This window comes from Gossypium arboreum, chromosome 8 (genome assembly GCF_025698485.1).
Source record: "Gossypium arboreum isolate Shixiya-1 chromosome 8, ASM2569848v2, whole genome shotgun sequence".
Lineage (NCBI taxonomy): Eukaryota > Viridiplantae > Streptophyta > Magnoliopsida > Malvales > Malvaceae > Gossypium > Gossypium arboreum.
This window is the reverse complement of record NC_069077.1, coordinates 14626773-14638449: the sequence shown is the minus strand read 5'-3', so window position 1 is coordinate 14638449 and position 11677 is coordinate 14626773. Positions and strand designations below refer to the sequence as shown.

At 31.0% G+C, this 11677-nt stretch overlaps 2 protein-coding genes and 1 long non-coding RNA gene across 10 annotated transcripts; 2 read left to right on the top strand and 1 right to left on the bottom strand.

The window, feature by feature from the left end:
• Positions 1–302: 302 nt before the first annotated feature.
• LOC128296467 (uncharacterized) lies at positions 303–1796 on the top strand. The gene is made up of 3 exons (XR_008287080.1): positions 303–543; positions 976–1055; positions 1576–1796. It is a non-coding gene; the product is annotated as an uncharacterized LOC128296467 (long non-coding RNA).
• Positions 1797–3183: 1387 nt separating this feature from the next.
• Positions 3184–5828, top strand: LOC108469488 (nardilysin-like). 8 transcript variants are annotated; one of them, XR_008269545.1, is made up of 6 exons: positions 3184–3667; positions 3762–3808; positions 4053–4181; positions 4342–4415; positions 4849–4967; positions 5369–5828. XR_008269545.1 is itself a non-coding variant. In XM_017770367.2 (4 exons), the coding sequence occupies exons 1-4, from the start codon at positions 3407–3409 to the stop codon at positions 4087–4089; spliced, it is 285 nt and encodes a 94-aa protein (XP_017625856.1). In that variant the 5' UTR covers positions 3186–3406; the 3' UTR covers positions 4090–4182. The 8 variants fall into 8 exon arrangements, 1 of the variants encoding a protein (XP_017625856.1); XR_008269544.1 differs by having other exon boundaries at positions 3185–3667; positions 4053–4157; XR_008269542.1 differs by having other exon boundaries at positions 3185–3667; positions 4045–4157.
• Positions 5829–7061: 1233 nt separating this feature from the next.
• Positions 7062–8954, bottom strand: LOC108469089 (ankyrin repeat-containing protein BDA1-like). Its single transcript, XM_017769979.2, has 2 exons — positions 7990–8954; positions 7062–7905 (listed from the first exon to the last, which is right to left on the bottom strand). The coding sequence occupies exons 1-2, from the start codon at positions 8590–8592 to the stop codon at positions 7222–7224; spliced, it is 1287 nt and encodes a 428-aa protein (XP_017625468.1). The 5' UTR covers positions 8593–8954; the 3' UTR covers positions 7062–7221.
• Between the last annotated feature and the right edge of the window lie 2723 nt (positions 8955–11677).

The following is an 11677-nucleotide window of genomic DNA, read 5'->3' as shown; positions in this document are numbered from 1 at the left end:
TATCTCTTTTCAGGTAAATTTTGAGGACGAAATTTATTAAGGGGGAGAGAATTGTAATGAACCGAAAGTTACAGTATTAAAAATTGAGTCTTGAGTACTGTTTCCGTGAAATTTATTCATGAATATTTATTAGAAATATTTATGAATTATAGTTGAATGGTTATTTAGTGTTTAATTAAGTGAAGTAGCTTGAATTTAGTTTAAAGGGCTAAATTGCATAAGGAATAAAAGTTTAATTATAGATTAAAGAAGTAAAAGGGACTAATCTAGTAATTAGACCCTAAGTGCCATGTGTGTGTTAATATTGAATAACGTGTGTAATAGTTGGTATATATGTGTAATAGCTATAAGATATTTTATGTTATAGCTATTACACATGTTAGTTTTATATTTATTATAGGTTAATAATAGTATAATAAGTAAAATTGATAAAATAGAAAAAGAAGATAGAAAGACTAACAGAGAGCAAACGTGAAAGAAAGAAGAAAGAAAGAAATAAATAAATAAGGGAAATTTGAGGATTAAGGCCCTAAAGTTTGATTGGTAAGTTGTTTTAGCTCATTTTCTTATGATTTTTATGTTTATGGATGCCTAATTCAAAGTTCTACATGTATGAGGTTAAAATGAAGAAAAATAGAGAATTTTTAGATATTGATTTAGTTGAATAAATTAAGGTTTTATGGGTTAAATTGATAGAAATTGAAGTTAGAAGTGATTAGTTAAAGGAATTTGTAAGTTAGGTTTAAATAAGGACTAAGTTGAATAGAGCTCAAAATTTATGTTTTATAATGAATTTTATGAGTTAGAAATTGTTAATGAGTTGATTAAAAGAGAATATGAAGCTTAAGTTAAAGAAAAAAAGATTAGTAATGGAAAAAGGACGAAATTGGAATTTTTGTAAAAGTTTGGTAGAAAGTGAAAATGTGTTTTATGAATTAATATATTGATGATTTTTAATTATATGATTGTTAGTAGCAAACGTAGCACCGGATACGTCATCAAAGAAGGGAAAAGAGAAAGTGAACGAAGATATCGATTAAATTCGATAAATAGTGGTTTGTATTTCTATAAACCGAGCTTAATCGTTATTGTTATATTTGATATTTATATTGTATGAAAATGTGAATGAGGTAAGTATTTTTACCATATTGAAATGAATGTGATTTTGAATACCCTATTAACAGTGTCGAGCTAGTCGGATATAGTTGACATGTCATAGGAATTGGAAGTATTGGGATATTCCGACATTGAGTCGATGAGACACTATGTGTCGACTACTGTTAAAGTTTCGAATTTGTTCCGATGAAGTACTTTGTGTACTATAATGTTAAAGTTCCGGATTTATTCCGATGAAACACTATGTGCTTATCCCAGAGTGTGGGTTGGATCCGTGTATCCGTCAGTATCCGAGTTATGTTAATAAGGGTAAATAAAGTAAAGATTATTAAAATACTGATTGATATTGAATAATAGCAATAATGTGTTTGAATTACCATGTTTTAAAGTTGATTAAGCTATTGTTTATAGAAATACCACTGAGAGTATTCTCAACGTACGGTTTGTTTCCGTGCGCAGGCTAGGTACGAAAGTATAAGGAATCAGCATACAAGTCGATCCCCAAACTCAAATTGGTGAAGTTTCTATCTTTTTGGAAAATGGCATTGTACCTAGGATGTCTTTTGGTCATTTTGAAAGTATCTAAGTTGTTAAGTGATATTTTGGTATGTTTTGTAAATGTTACCAAAACCTTAAGTATGGTATGTTTTGATATGTTAGTGAAGAGTAATAAGAGGAAATGTTGGTAAATATTGTAGAGAGAAGAAATGAAGATGTTATAAATTTAGTTATCAACATTTTATACTAAAACAGATTTGGACAGTAGCGGTAGTCCAACTTTGAAAATATACCAAAAATAGTATAAAGTGAATTAGATAATGAAAAAAAATTTTAATTTAAGCTTAATGAATTTATTTTTATATGGAAGTAATAAAATAGGTAAAAGAGTTGTATTTTATGAGATATTTACATTTTGGTGAAACAGGGTTAGAACAATTTCTGGATTCCCTGTTCTGACTTTAGAAATTCACCATAAATTGTGTATTAAGAATTAGGACTCAAACTTTATTTGTATGGATTCCTTATTGAGTCTATTTTTAATTGAAACAAATGGTATAGTCATTGGATTTCTGTACAGGAAAAAATTTGATTCGTAGTGCACAAGGGTCAGAGTAGCCGAACCCTGAAACAGGCGAGATTTTTTCTAATAAACTGTACTAATTGGCCTGACCAAAAATTCTAGAAAAACATTAGTAAGTAGATATATGAGTCTAGTTTCAGGCAAAATTTACGGAATTAGATTTCGAGTTTCGTAACTCGAGATATGATTTTTTTTGCGACCGTGATGCAGATGGATAGTTTACTACGAAAACTGTTTAAGTGCTAAGATAAGTTTTGTAATGTCTCCTGCTCGACTCCGGCGACGGTCTCGGGTAGGGGGACGTTACATTCATGATTTTAGGGTTTTAGAGTTTTAAGGTTTTGTGGCTTATGTTTTATAGTTTAGGGTTTAGATGTTAATGTTTGGGGTTTCTGTTTTAGTTTTTTAGAGTTTAGGGTTTTGTGTTTAGGTTTAGGGGTTTTGATAAAAATGTCGCAAAAAATTATTTTATTTAAAACAAAATGGCATCGTTTTGCTCTCTTCATTCTCACCCATCATCTTCTAGTTATTACTTAACTAGTTTCTTTATATTAATTAAAATATAACTTATTTTTAATTTAATATTTAAAATCTTCAAAAAAAATTTATGTCGTAGAAAAATTTTGAAAGGAAAAACATAGAAAATATATGTTAAAATGAAAAAAATAAAATACTATTATTTAAAATAATTTTAAAGTTTTTTTGGTATATGACTAATTGTTTTTAATTTATATATTAAATGATTTCTTATATAATTATAAAGAGATAATATTAATTTTAATATATTAAAATTATCATTATAGTTTAAATTATTTAAGAGATAATAGATAAACTTTATATATATTAAAATTTAAAAATTGCTAACTCATGCATATCTAGAGAAACAAAATTAATTAGTGAATTGAAAATTTTAATTTAATTTCCCAAAATATTGAAAGAATATATAATTACAAAAAGAGAAGAAAAAATTTAAAGCTTTCTTTTCCCTCTTCTTTTTCCCAAAATCGTTTTCCCCCCACCCCCAAAATTTCACCTGAAATCTCTTCTTTTTCTTTCCCCAATTTATTTTTCCCAAAGTAAACTAAAAGAGAAAAAGGGGATGGAAAGTTGAAGAGTGGAGAGGCTGGATCAGTTGCCGACAGCCCTTTTGGCTACCATCATGACCAAGCTTGATATCTCTTCCATCTGCTCTTTGGCTGTCATCTGCACATGGGGATGAGGATGAAGAAGATGAAGAAGACGAAGAAGAAGAAGAAGACGAAGACGAAGATGAAGCCGACGCCGACAATGAGAAAGAGAAGATTGCTCAGACTAAAAAGGTTCGTCTTTTCTCCTCCTTTTATTGATTGAAGTCCTGACATTAGTTGATTCATCGATTGCGAATTAGGTCGCAGGCAGCGGCAGCAATGTGTGTAGGATTTGGCAGCTTCTCTGGCCCTCCTGAGGCGCAGGGTCTTGCTCATTTTCTAGGTTTCGTTACTTACATTTATTCATTTCCCATTCTGCTTAACTGCACTTATTTCTGCTCTGCCTATATTCATGAAGTTTCTTTATTTCTTTGTAGAACACATGCTATTCATTGGTAGTATTGAATTTCCCGATGAAAACGAGGTCTGTTCATCCATAATCTTTCCCATTGCTATTCTAGATGCCTAACTTGTCATTCTTTTGCTACTCTATCAGAATTTAGAAATGATATTCACAAGAATTTTTTTTTTGCCTGCTTCTATTATTGTCAATTTAAACTGTATTTTTTTTTCTTATCGTACTTCTAAACGGTGTGTTTATTTTTAGTTGGTGATGTAATAATTGTTTGGCCTACCTCCATTGACACTTTTCTTTGCTAGTATGATAGTTACTTATCCAAACATGGAGGCTCATCAAATGCATAAACTGAAGCTAAGCATACATGCTACCATTTTGAAGTTGAAGGAGAATTTCTCAAGGGTGCTTTGAGAAGGTAATTAAATTGTAAAGGGCAGAGGTTAGTTATTGAATTTTCTTTTTCCTTTTACTTTCCATTGCTTGATTCGAGCTTCACTATAGGGATTTTTAATGGAGTAATCGTTTGGTCTTTCATTGTTTATACTGATTCCCTAAGTCATCAGAATTTTGGACTTATGTCGGTATCTTGTCTTTACCAGATTCTCCTAATTTTTAATTTCACCCCTTGTGAAACTTGAAGCGATGGAGCGAGAGGTGCTTGCTGTGGATTCTGGTGTGCATCATTAATTTGAGTCTATATCTGTCTTCTTGCGCCCCCTTCTCTGCCTATTCCCCCCAAAATCATTTGACTCTCAAGATTCTCTTGGTTGTTTAATAAAATTTGATTAAAAAAATCAATATGGTGGCGCCGGAGTTAGCTGTTGTCTTTACTAAGTTGCAGACACTATCTACTTTAGACCATGCGTCTGTGGTCTCCATGAACATATTTGTAGCGCTTCTTTGTGCTTGCATTGTGATTGGTCATCTTTTGGAGTAGAATAGATGGATGAACGAATCAATTACTGCCCTTATCATTGTGAATTTCTCTATTGACATCTTTTGACGTGGATTTTGTCATTCATGGACAATTCAGCTAAGTTTTGATTGCTTGGTTTTGTATGTTTTTCTTGTTTGATATATTTGATTTAAATTACTTTTGTTTGCAGGGTGTTTTTATTGGGGTCATTATTTTGTTGACAAGTGGGGGTAAAAGCTCTCATCTTTTAGTCTTTAGTGAACATCTGTTCTTTATCTATCTTCTGCCCCCTATTATATTCAATGCTGGGTAAGTTTGTTATCTTTCATTTTCATTTTAATTTATCTTGTGAATGAAAAATATGAAGATAATTTATTATACCTTGTAAAAGGTAAAATAGATGGACATATAATACTTATCCAATGTGAAGCTTTGTTTTGTCTAAATAGCCATTCCTGAGTTTCTATTCTGGCTTAAACTTGAGTGTATTGAGAATTCCCCAATGTTTTCATTACTGTAAATAGAGGAACATATATGTCTTTTCCACTTGTTAAGCTTTGATGTTTTATTTAAATTCTTTTAGAGTAAAAATGATGGCGGCATTTAGTTAATATTTTGTTTTCCTAAAGCCTTTCTAATCTCAGTCTTTTTGATCTTAAAGGAAATACAAAACCAGACAAAGTTTTAAGTTTTTGATCCGGTTTGTGCAGGATTGGTCATTACACAATCCCTAAAGAGATGAATGAGGTCTGCAATTGGCTTACAGCAAGGTTGGGGCTTGAGGGATAACGCTAAATATAGCGAAGAGTTAGGAAGCAATAATGGTGAAATGAGAGAAGATTGCATATGTTACAAGTAGGTATATGGTATACTTGGATCTGGAGATGTTTCACTACCTGAGGCTACCCTTGTAGAAATAAGAGATCAGCAGAGTTTCTTGGAATTGAAATTGCTACTTCAGACTGTATTAGCTATTATGTAGTATAACATCAATATCAATGTCCATCGTCTTAGGAACTTTTTTATTTGTTTACTTTTGTACATTGGGTTAAATGTTGGTGGTATAAATTTTGCCTAAATGTTAGTGTATTTTGATATTGGATCGATTTTTGTAATAAATATTCAACCTTTATTTTAATTTTAGTTTAATATTTTTTAGTTGTATTTAAAGCACAATTTCTATCCACTGTAAATGTTTATGAATATATATTAATATTGAAACAATAAAAAAAAGAAAATAAATGCCTTAGACGTGTTTATTCCAACCTTTTTAAGATTGTCTTAAATGGGTTTATCTCAATTTTTTAAAGGTTGCCTTAAACGGGTTTATTTTAACTTTTTTAAAGGTTGTCTTAGACAATGTATATCTTAACTTTTTTAAGGTTGTATTAGACGGTTTTATCTCAGCCTTTTTAAAGGTTGTCTTAAACAAGGTCTATTCCAGCCTTTTTAGGGTTGCTTTAAATGGGTCTATCCCAACCTTTTTTAAAGGTCAGCATTGACTAAGCCTTTCACAACCCTTCAATAAGAGTCGGTTTATGTTAACTTATGACGGAGCCTATGCCAACTGTACTATAGACAACTTTTTTGGAAGCGTTAAGAGAAGCATCACGAAATCTATGCCAACCTTTTTTGAATCGTCTTAGGTCAAAAAAAGTGTCGCGATAGGGTTGTTTTGTTGTAGTGTATAGACCTATCATTACTTTTTAAACTTTTCCTTTTCTCTTTTCTATTTGTTTAAAAGGGCAAAACATTCAATAAATTCGATTGTAACCCCAAGCTTGTAGCTTATTTGAAAGCTAAAATTCCCCTTCTTCTTCACGAAAATAGAATTTAGTTTATGTTTTTATTTTTATGAATTTAATTTTTAATTTTTTATATTTCAAAATTCAGATTAATTTTACTATAAATTTTATTGCACAAATACAATAATAAATAAAAGACTTGTTAACTCATCATATGCGATTATATGTACAGGTTTTAAAATCTCATTATATACTGATGTAATAGATGAGATTATAGTATGATTAGTTGGTGTAATTTAGATTATTTCAATTTTAGTTCATTTATATTGTAAATTTATTTGAACATGTGTGTAATTATACGTGTTGCAGTGTAATAATTTGATTCTAGATGAATTTGTTATTTCATTATACGTAAATTTTGTGAAAAAGTAATAGTTAATAATTTAATGTGAACATCGGCAGGCTGCAAGGTTTATATGTTTAGATGTGGCGGCGGCGGCCGAATGTTTTAAGAACTAGGGCTCTGTGCGTTTGTTTGGGCTAAGTTCTCTGGCTCGGTTTGAGCCTTTGCAACTATTGTATTGGGTCCAATTGCTGGTTGTCCCTTTTTCTACGATGATATTTCCTTTATTATCAAAGAAAATGTCGAAGTCATAAATTTGAATGATTTTGGTCATTATCTTACCAATTTACTTCAGATATAGAAAATTAAAAGAAAAAGTTTAATTGCAAAGAAGATGCACTTCACACAAAGTGAGGAGATATCTTTTTTGTACCCAAATAATTGGACTCAAAGATCCGTCCACGGATGGAAGGTCCTACTTGCTGCATTTGCAGAGTTTTCTGATGGAGATGAACCGTTGACGCTTTGATGAAAGCAGAATACCCACAACTAGTAACACTACAAACAGTATGAATAAACCCAAATTAAACAAAGCACATTCCAGGTTTGGCGATATGACCATTGAGCTGAACAGGTAACCAGCAGACAGCAGACCTAAGGATACCGTCAATAGCCAACCAAAGAAGCCGTGTGGGAGAAGAAGAAATATGGTTATGACTGTCACACAAAACGAAGTACCATTCAAGATTATGAATATCATGTATACCCAAGCTTTCATCACCACCTTCCCTTCATTGTCCTCACCCTGACCAAGCCCTCCTGGCGGGCTCAGAATCGCTTGGAATGTGGTTGTTGCTATCAGTGCACCTGCCACAAGCAATGCATCCCTTGATTCCGTTGAGATACTTGCTTTCTGCCCTTTCAATAATCCTATCACGTTTCCGAAACAGCTAACCTTTGATTTGGTACTTGGTTGATTCATGGAATCTGTAGTACCCTTGATCTGAATCGAGTGAAATTCTAGAGCTCTTGCTTGAATCAAGAGGCCTTTCATCTGTGTATTAACTGGTTCTGATTTGTTAACCATGTCCAGAACTGTTAAATCTTTCAGGTTTTCCGCATTCACATTGATGTTAGTCTTTAGTAACGAGGTCACCATCTGCAGGAGGAGGAGAAGGAATAATTAGCAACAAATTAAGCAATAAAATGATTATATATATATATTGGTAATTAAGATTATCACCTGTAATTGATTCAATTCCACTGCAGTATGCAATACGGTGCAACCGTTTTCGTCCTTCCAATTGAGGACTCTTTCCTCCTGGTTCAGGGCCTCTCTTTTCCAAGACCTTTGAAGATATGCTAATAAATAATCTAAAACTTCGATGTTGCCGGTTTTCACAGCGATGTGCAATGCAGTTTCACCCTGGTTGGTGATATCAACGATGGAAGTGGGGCAAGCCGAGAGAAATTTATCCAAGAGACGGAGATCTCCCTGTTTCACCACATGAAGCAAAGGAGTAATACCGTCTTTGCCCTTGTTGCGGACGAGGTCTGCCCCATTCTCCGTCTCCAGGAGACGAAGCACAGTCGAGATCCGGTTGTTTTCCAAGGCAAGGTGCATGGGGCTCATCCCTCTGCTATCTAGCTTCTGGGAGAAACATGGCTTCAGCCTCATGATCTCTATAGCAAAACTGGTATGTCCCTCACTTGCAGCAACGTGCAAAGGAGTTTCAACGACGGGATATTTATCAAAATTATCCAATACGTTAGGATTTCTATCTATGATTTTATATAACTTCTCAACATCTCCTTCCAAAGCAGCTTTCCTCATATGTATATCCATTTGAAACAGAACACTATCTTAGCCTAGAGTTGGTTTTGCTGGAGATTGCTTCAGCTGAATTAGTATTGTAATATAAGGAGTAGGATATGGTCCATGGCACATACACTGTCACCTTAAATTATAGAAATCAAAATATATTAAATATATTTTATGATTAATTGAAAACTTAGTCAATTTCTCTCTCACCACAACAGATTAACAATCCTTCTTAAATTTAAAACAATTTTCCAATTTCGTGGATATCCTTCTAACAATGTTTTGGATTCCAGTTTTCCATAATCTACCTACGTTGTATATTCGGCAAAACAAAAAAAAAATAAATAAAATTTAAGTACTTACACTCTCTTGACTGAATATTTGATGTTCATACATGAAGCTGCGTTGACTACACTGCTATATATATAAATAATCATCCATTGTTTACACTGCAATATATATAATCCTCCATGCCAGCTAATGGAAAGTGTAATGAAGGCAAGTTTTTTTTTTTTTTTTTTATTATTAATAATTCAGAAACTGCAAAAATTTGATAAGTCTAGTATATTTAAAGCATTCATAAGCACATGATTCAAGGTGATAATGAATACATAGAGATGAAAGCATTAAGCATTCACATGCTGTACATGTGTTGTAGGAAACAGGCATTAAACATTACTCTGACTTTGCATAACTTGAGGCTTATATGTATATATATAAACAAAGACTTACTCACTTGACTCTCTTAACTTAACAATCACTATTATATATTTCTATTAGAATGTAGAAAGCATCTGCCAACCTATTCATTTTTCTTAAGTAAACACCTGATATTTCAAATTATAGCTTACCTAATCATTAATTAAAATAATTTCTATTATTAATATTAATCTCTAACTACAACTTCAACTTTCAATCTAAATGATAATTTCCTCACTTTTCCCATTACTTTTACAAATTTGACTTTTCATCCTTATCTTTGCAAATTTTCCATTCTCGATTTAATTTTTGGTTTTGGACTTTTGTATAAAAATATTACAAATTTAACATTTATCTTGTATTTTTATTATTTTATTGTATTGTAATTATGTTTAAAGAAGATATATATATATATATATATATATAACAAAGTTATATTACAAATAAATGAATGTTGGGTTGAATGGTAAAGTATAAATGTTAAAAATTAAAGAGTCATTATGTGTTTTATTTTTCTGTATAAAAATATAAAATATAAAAACATCCTCAATACAATAGGATTACTTGAGCTTATTTTTGTCTTTTTCCAAGCGAGTTAACACCAGTTAACTTGTAATACCAACTAACTCGAGGACTTTATAATAAGTATACATAATAACTTACGTAAAGTTGGCTTAAGGGTGTAAAAGTCCTCAAACTTTTTCAGAAAATAAATTTTAATGGTTAAAGGGTCTTTTGATACATTTTATAATTTTTTATGATTTTATAAAATTTACAATTTTTATATAATTTTATAAATTTTTATAGTTTTTAATATTTTTATATTTTTTATTAAATTTTAATAATTTTATAACTTTTATTTATTTATATTATTTATAATTTTTTGCCACATGTTACATCGTTAAAGCTAACAGTCAAATAGTCTTTTTGATGCATTTTAACAACTCAAGTACCCAATTGAGTGAAAAAAAAGCTTAATTACTTTTTCAAAAAAGTTTGAGGACTTTTTACTCTCTTAAACTTTCAAATTTTCAATAAAGAAAAACTTTGACTTAACATTTGCATCTGCATTATCCCAAAAATAACCTAATATTACACTTAATAATTTTTTTTGCGTAAACTATTAAAATAGTCACTTTTATTTGTCTCAAATTACATTTTAGTTATTTATATTTGAAATGTTATGTTTTAGTCACTTACATTATCATGTTGTAACATTTTAGTCACTGAGCGTTAATTGTCGTTAACGGTATAAGTAAGCTGACTTGGCACATTAGATCATCATTTCAAATGAAAATTTTAAGTTAAATTATACAATTGGTCCCCATATTTTTTTTCATTTTGAACAATTTAATTTTTTTTCTTTTACGTTCTTTAAACTTTCCTTTTCTTTTTTTTTTTTTTTCATTCTCTTCATTTCTTTTAACGTAGTTTTTTCTAGGTTTTCTATTTGTTAAAACTAGTCCCTATACTTTTATTTTTTAAACAATTTAATTTTTTTCTTTTTTTTTTCTTTATTTTCATTTTCTTATTCCCCTTTATTTTTCTCTCTTCTCGTATTCTTCTTTGTAGAAACATAATTTTTGCTCACCAAATAAACTAAGTCCTTGTTTTTTCACATGATTCCTAAATTGAATTTCACTCGAAACCCAATATCAATCATTCTTAATCAAATATCAATTTGAATATAATCTAATTTTGAAACTAAAATTGGATCTAACTAGTCAAATATAAAAAAAATAAACCATATTCTTAATCAAATCGAAACATAAATTGAATTCTTTATATTCAAAACAATTTTTTTCCGTTTCCAAACTTTTACAGAATTGTGTAAATTATTTTTTCCTTTTCTTTTATTTTCTGACAAATAAATTTAAGCAAACGATAAAATTGATCTAAATCTTCTTGGATATTAGCATGGATGAACTGAAGAGAGAAAGGGAGCATGGAACCAAACTGATATGGGTAAAGTTGATGGTAAGTTTAGTATGGTGGTCGTTTTAGTCATCGAGAGTATAGAACTCGTTTGAAGAATTAGTGAAACAACGTCGTTTCGAGAGGGTGAGAATGTTGTAGGTAAGATAGATGAGGTGGTCGTGGAGGTTGGTTAGGAGGTTAAGGGAACGAGCTCGCGAAACTTTGTTGAGGGTGGATTGCCATAAGTCACAACTAGCGAGGTCTTCGAGTGAGCCGAGCTTGTGGACGAAGCCATTGAGAGATCGAAATTAGTTTGCTAAAGCAATGATGGATGATTAGGGTTTGTAACTGTGGGTGAGAATAAGCGAAACAAGTTTTATTTTGGTTTTAGCTTTCACCATTTTTTTTCATAAACTTAAAAAAGTTTTAGCAAATTGAAAACATAGAAAAACTATGTTAAAAGAGATGGAGAAGAGAAGAAAATAGAGGGAGA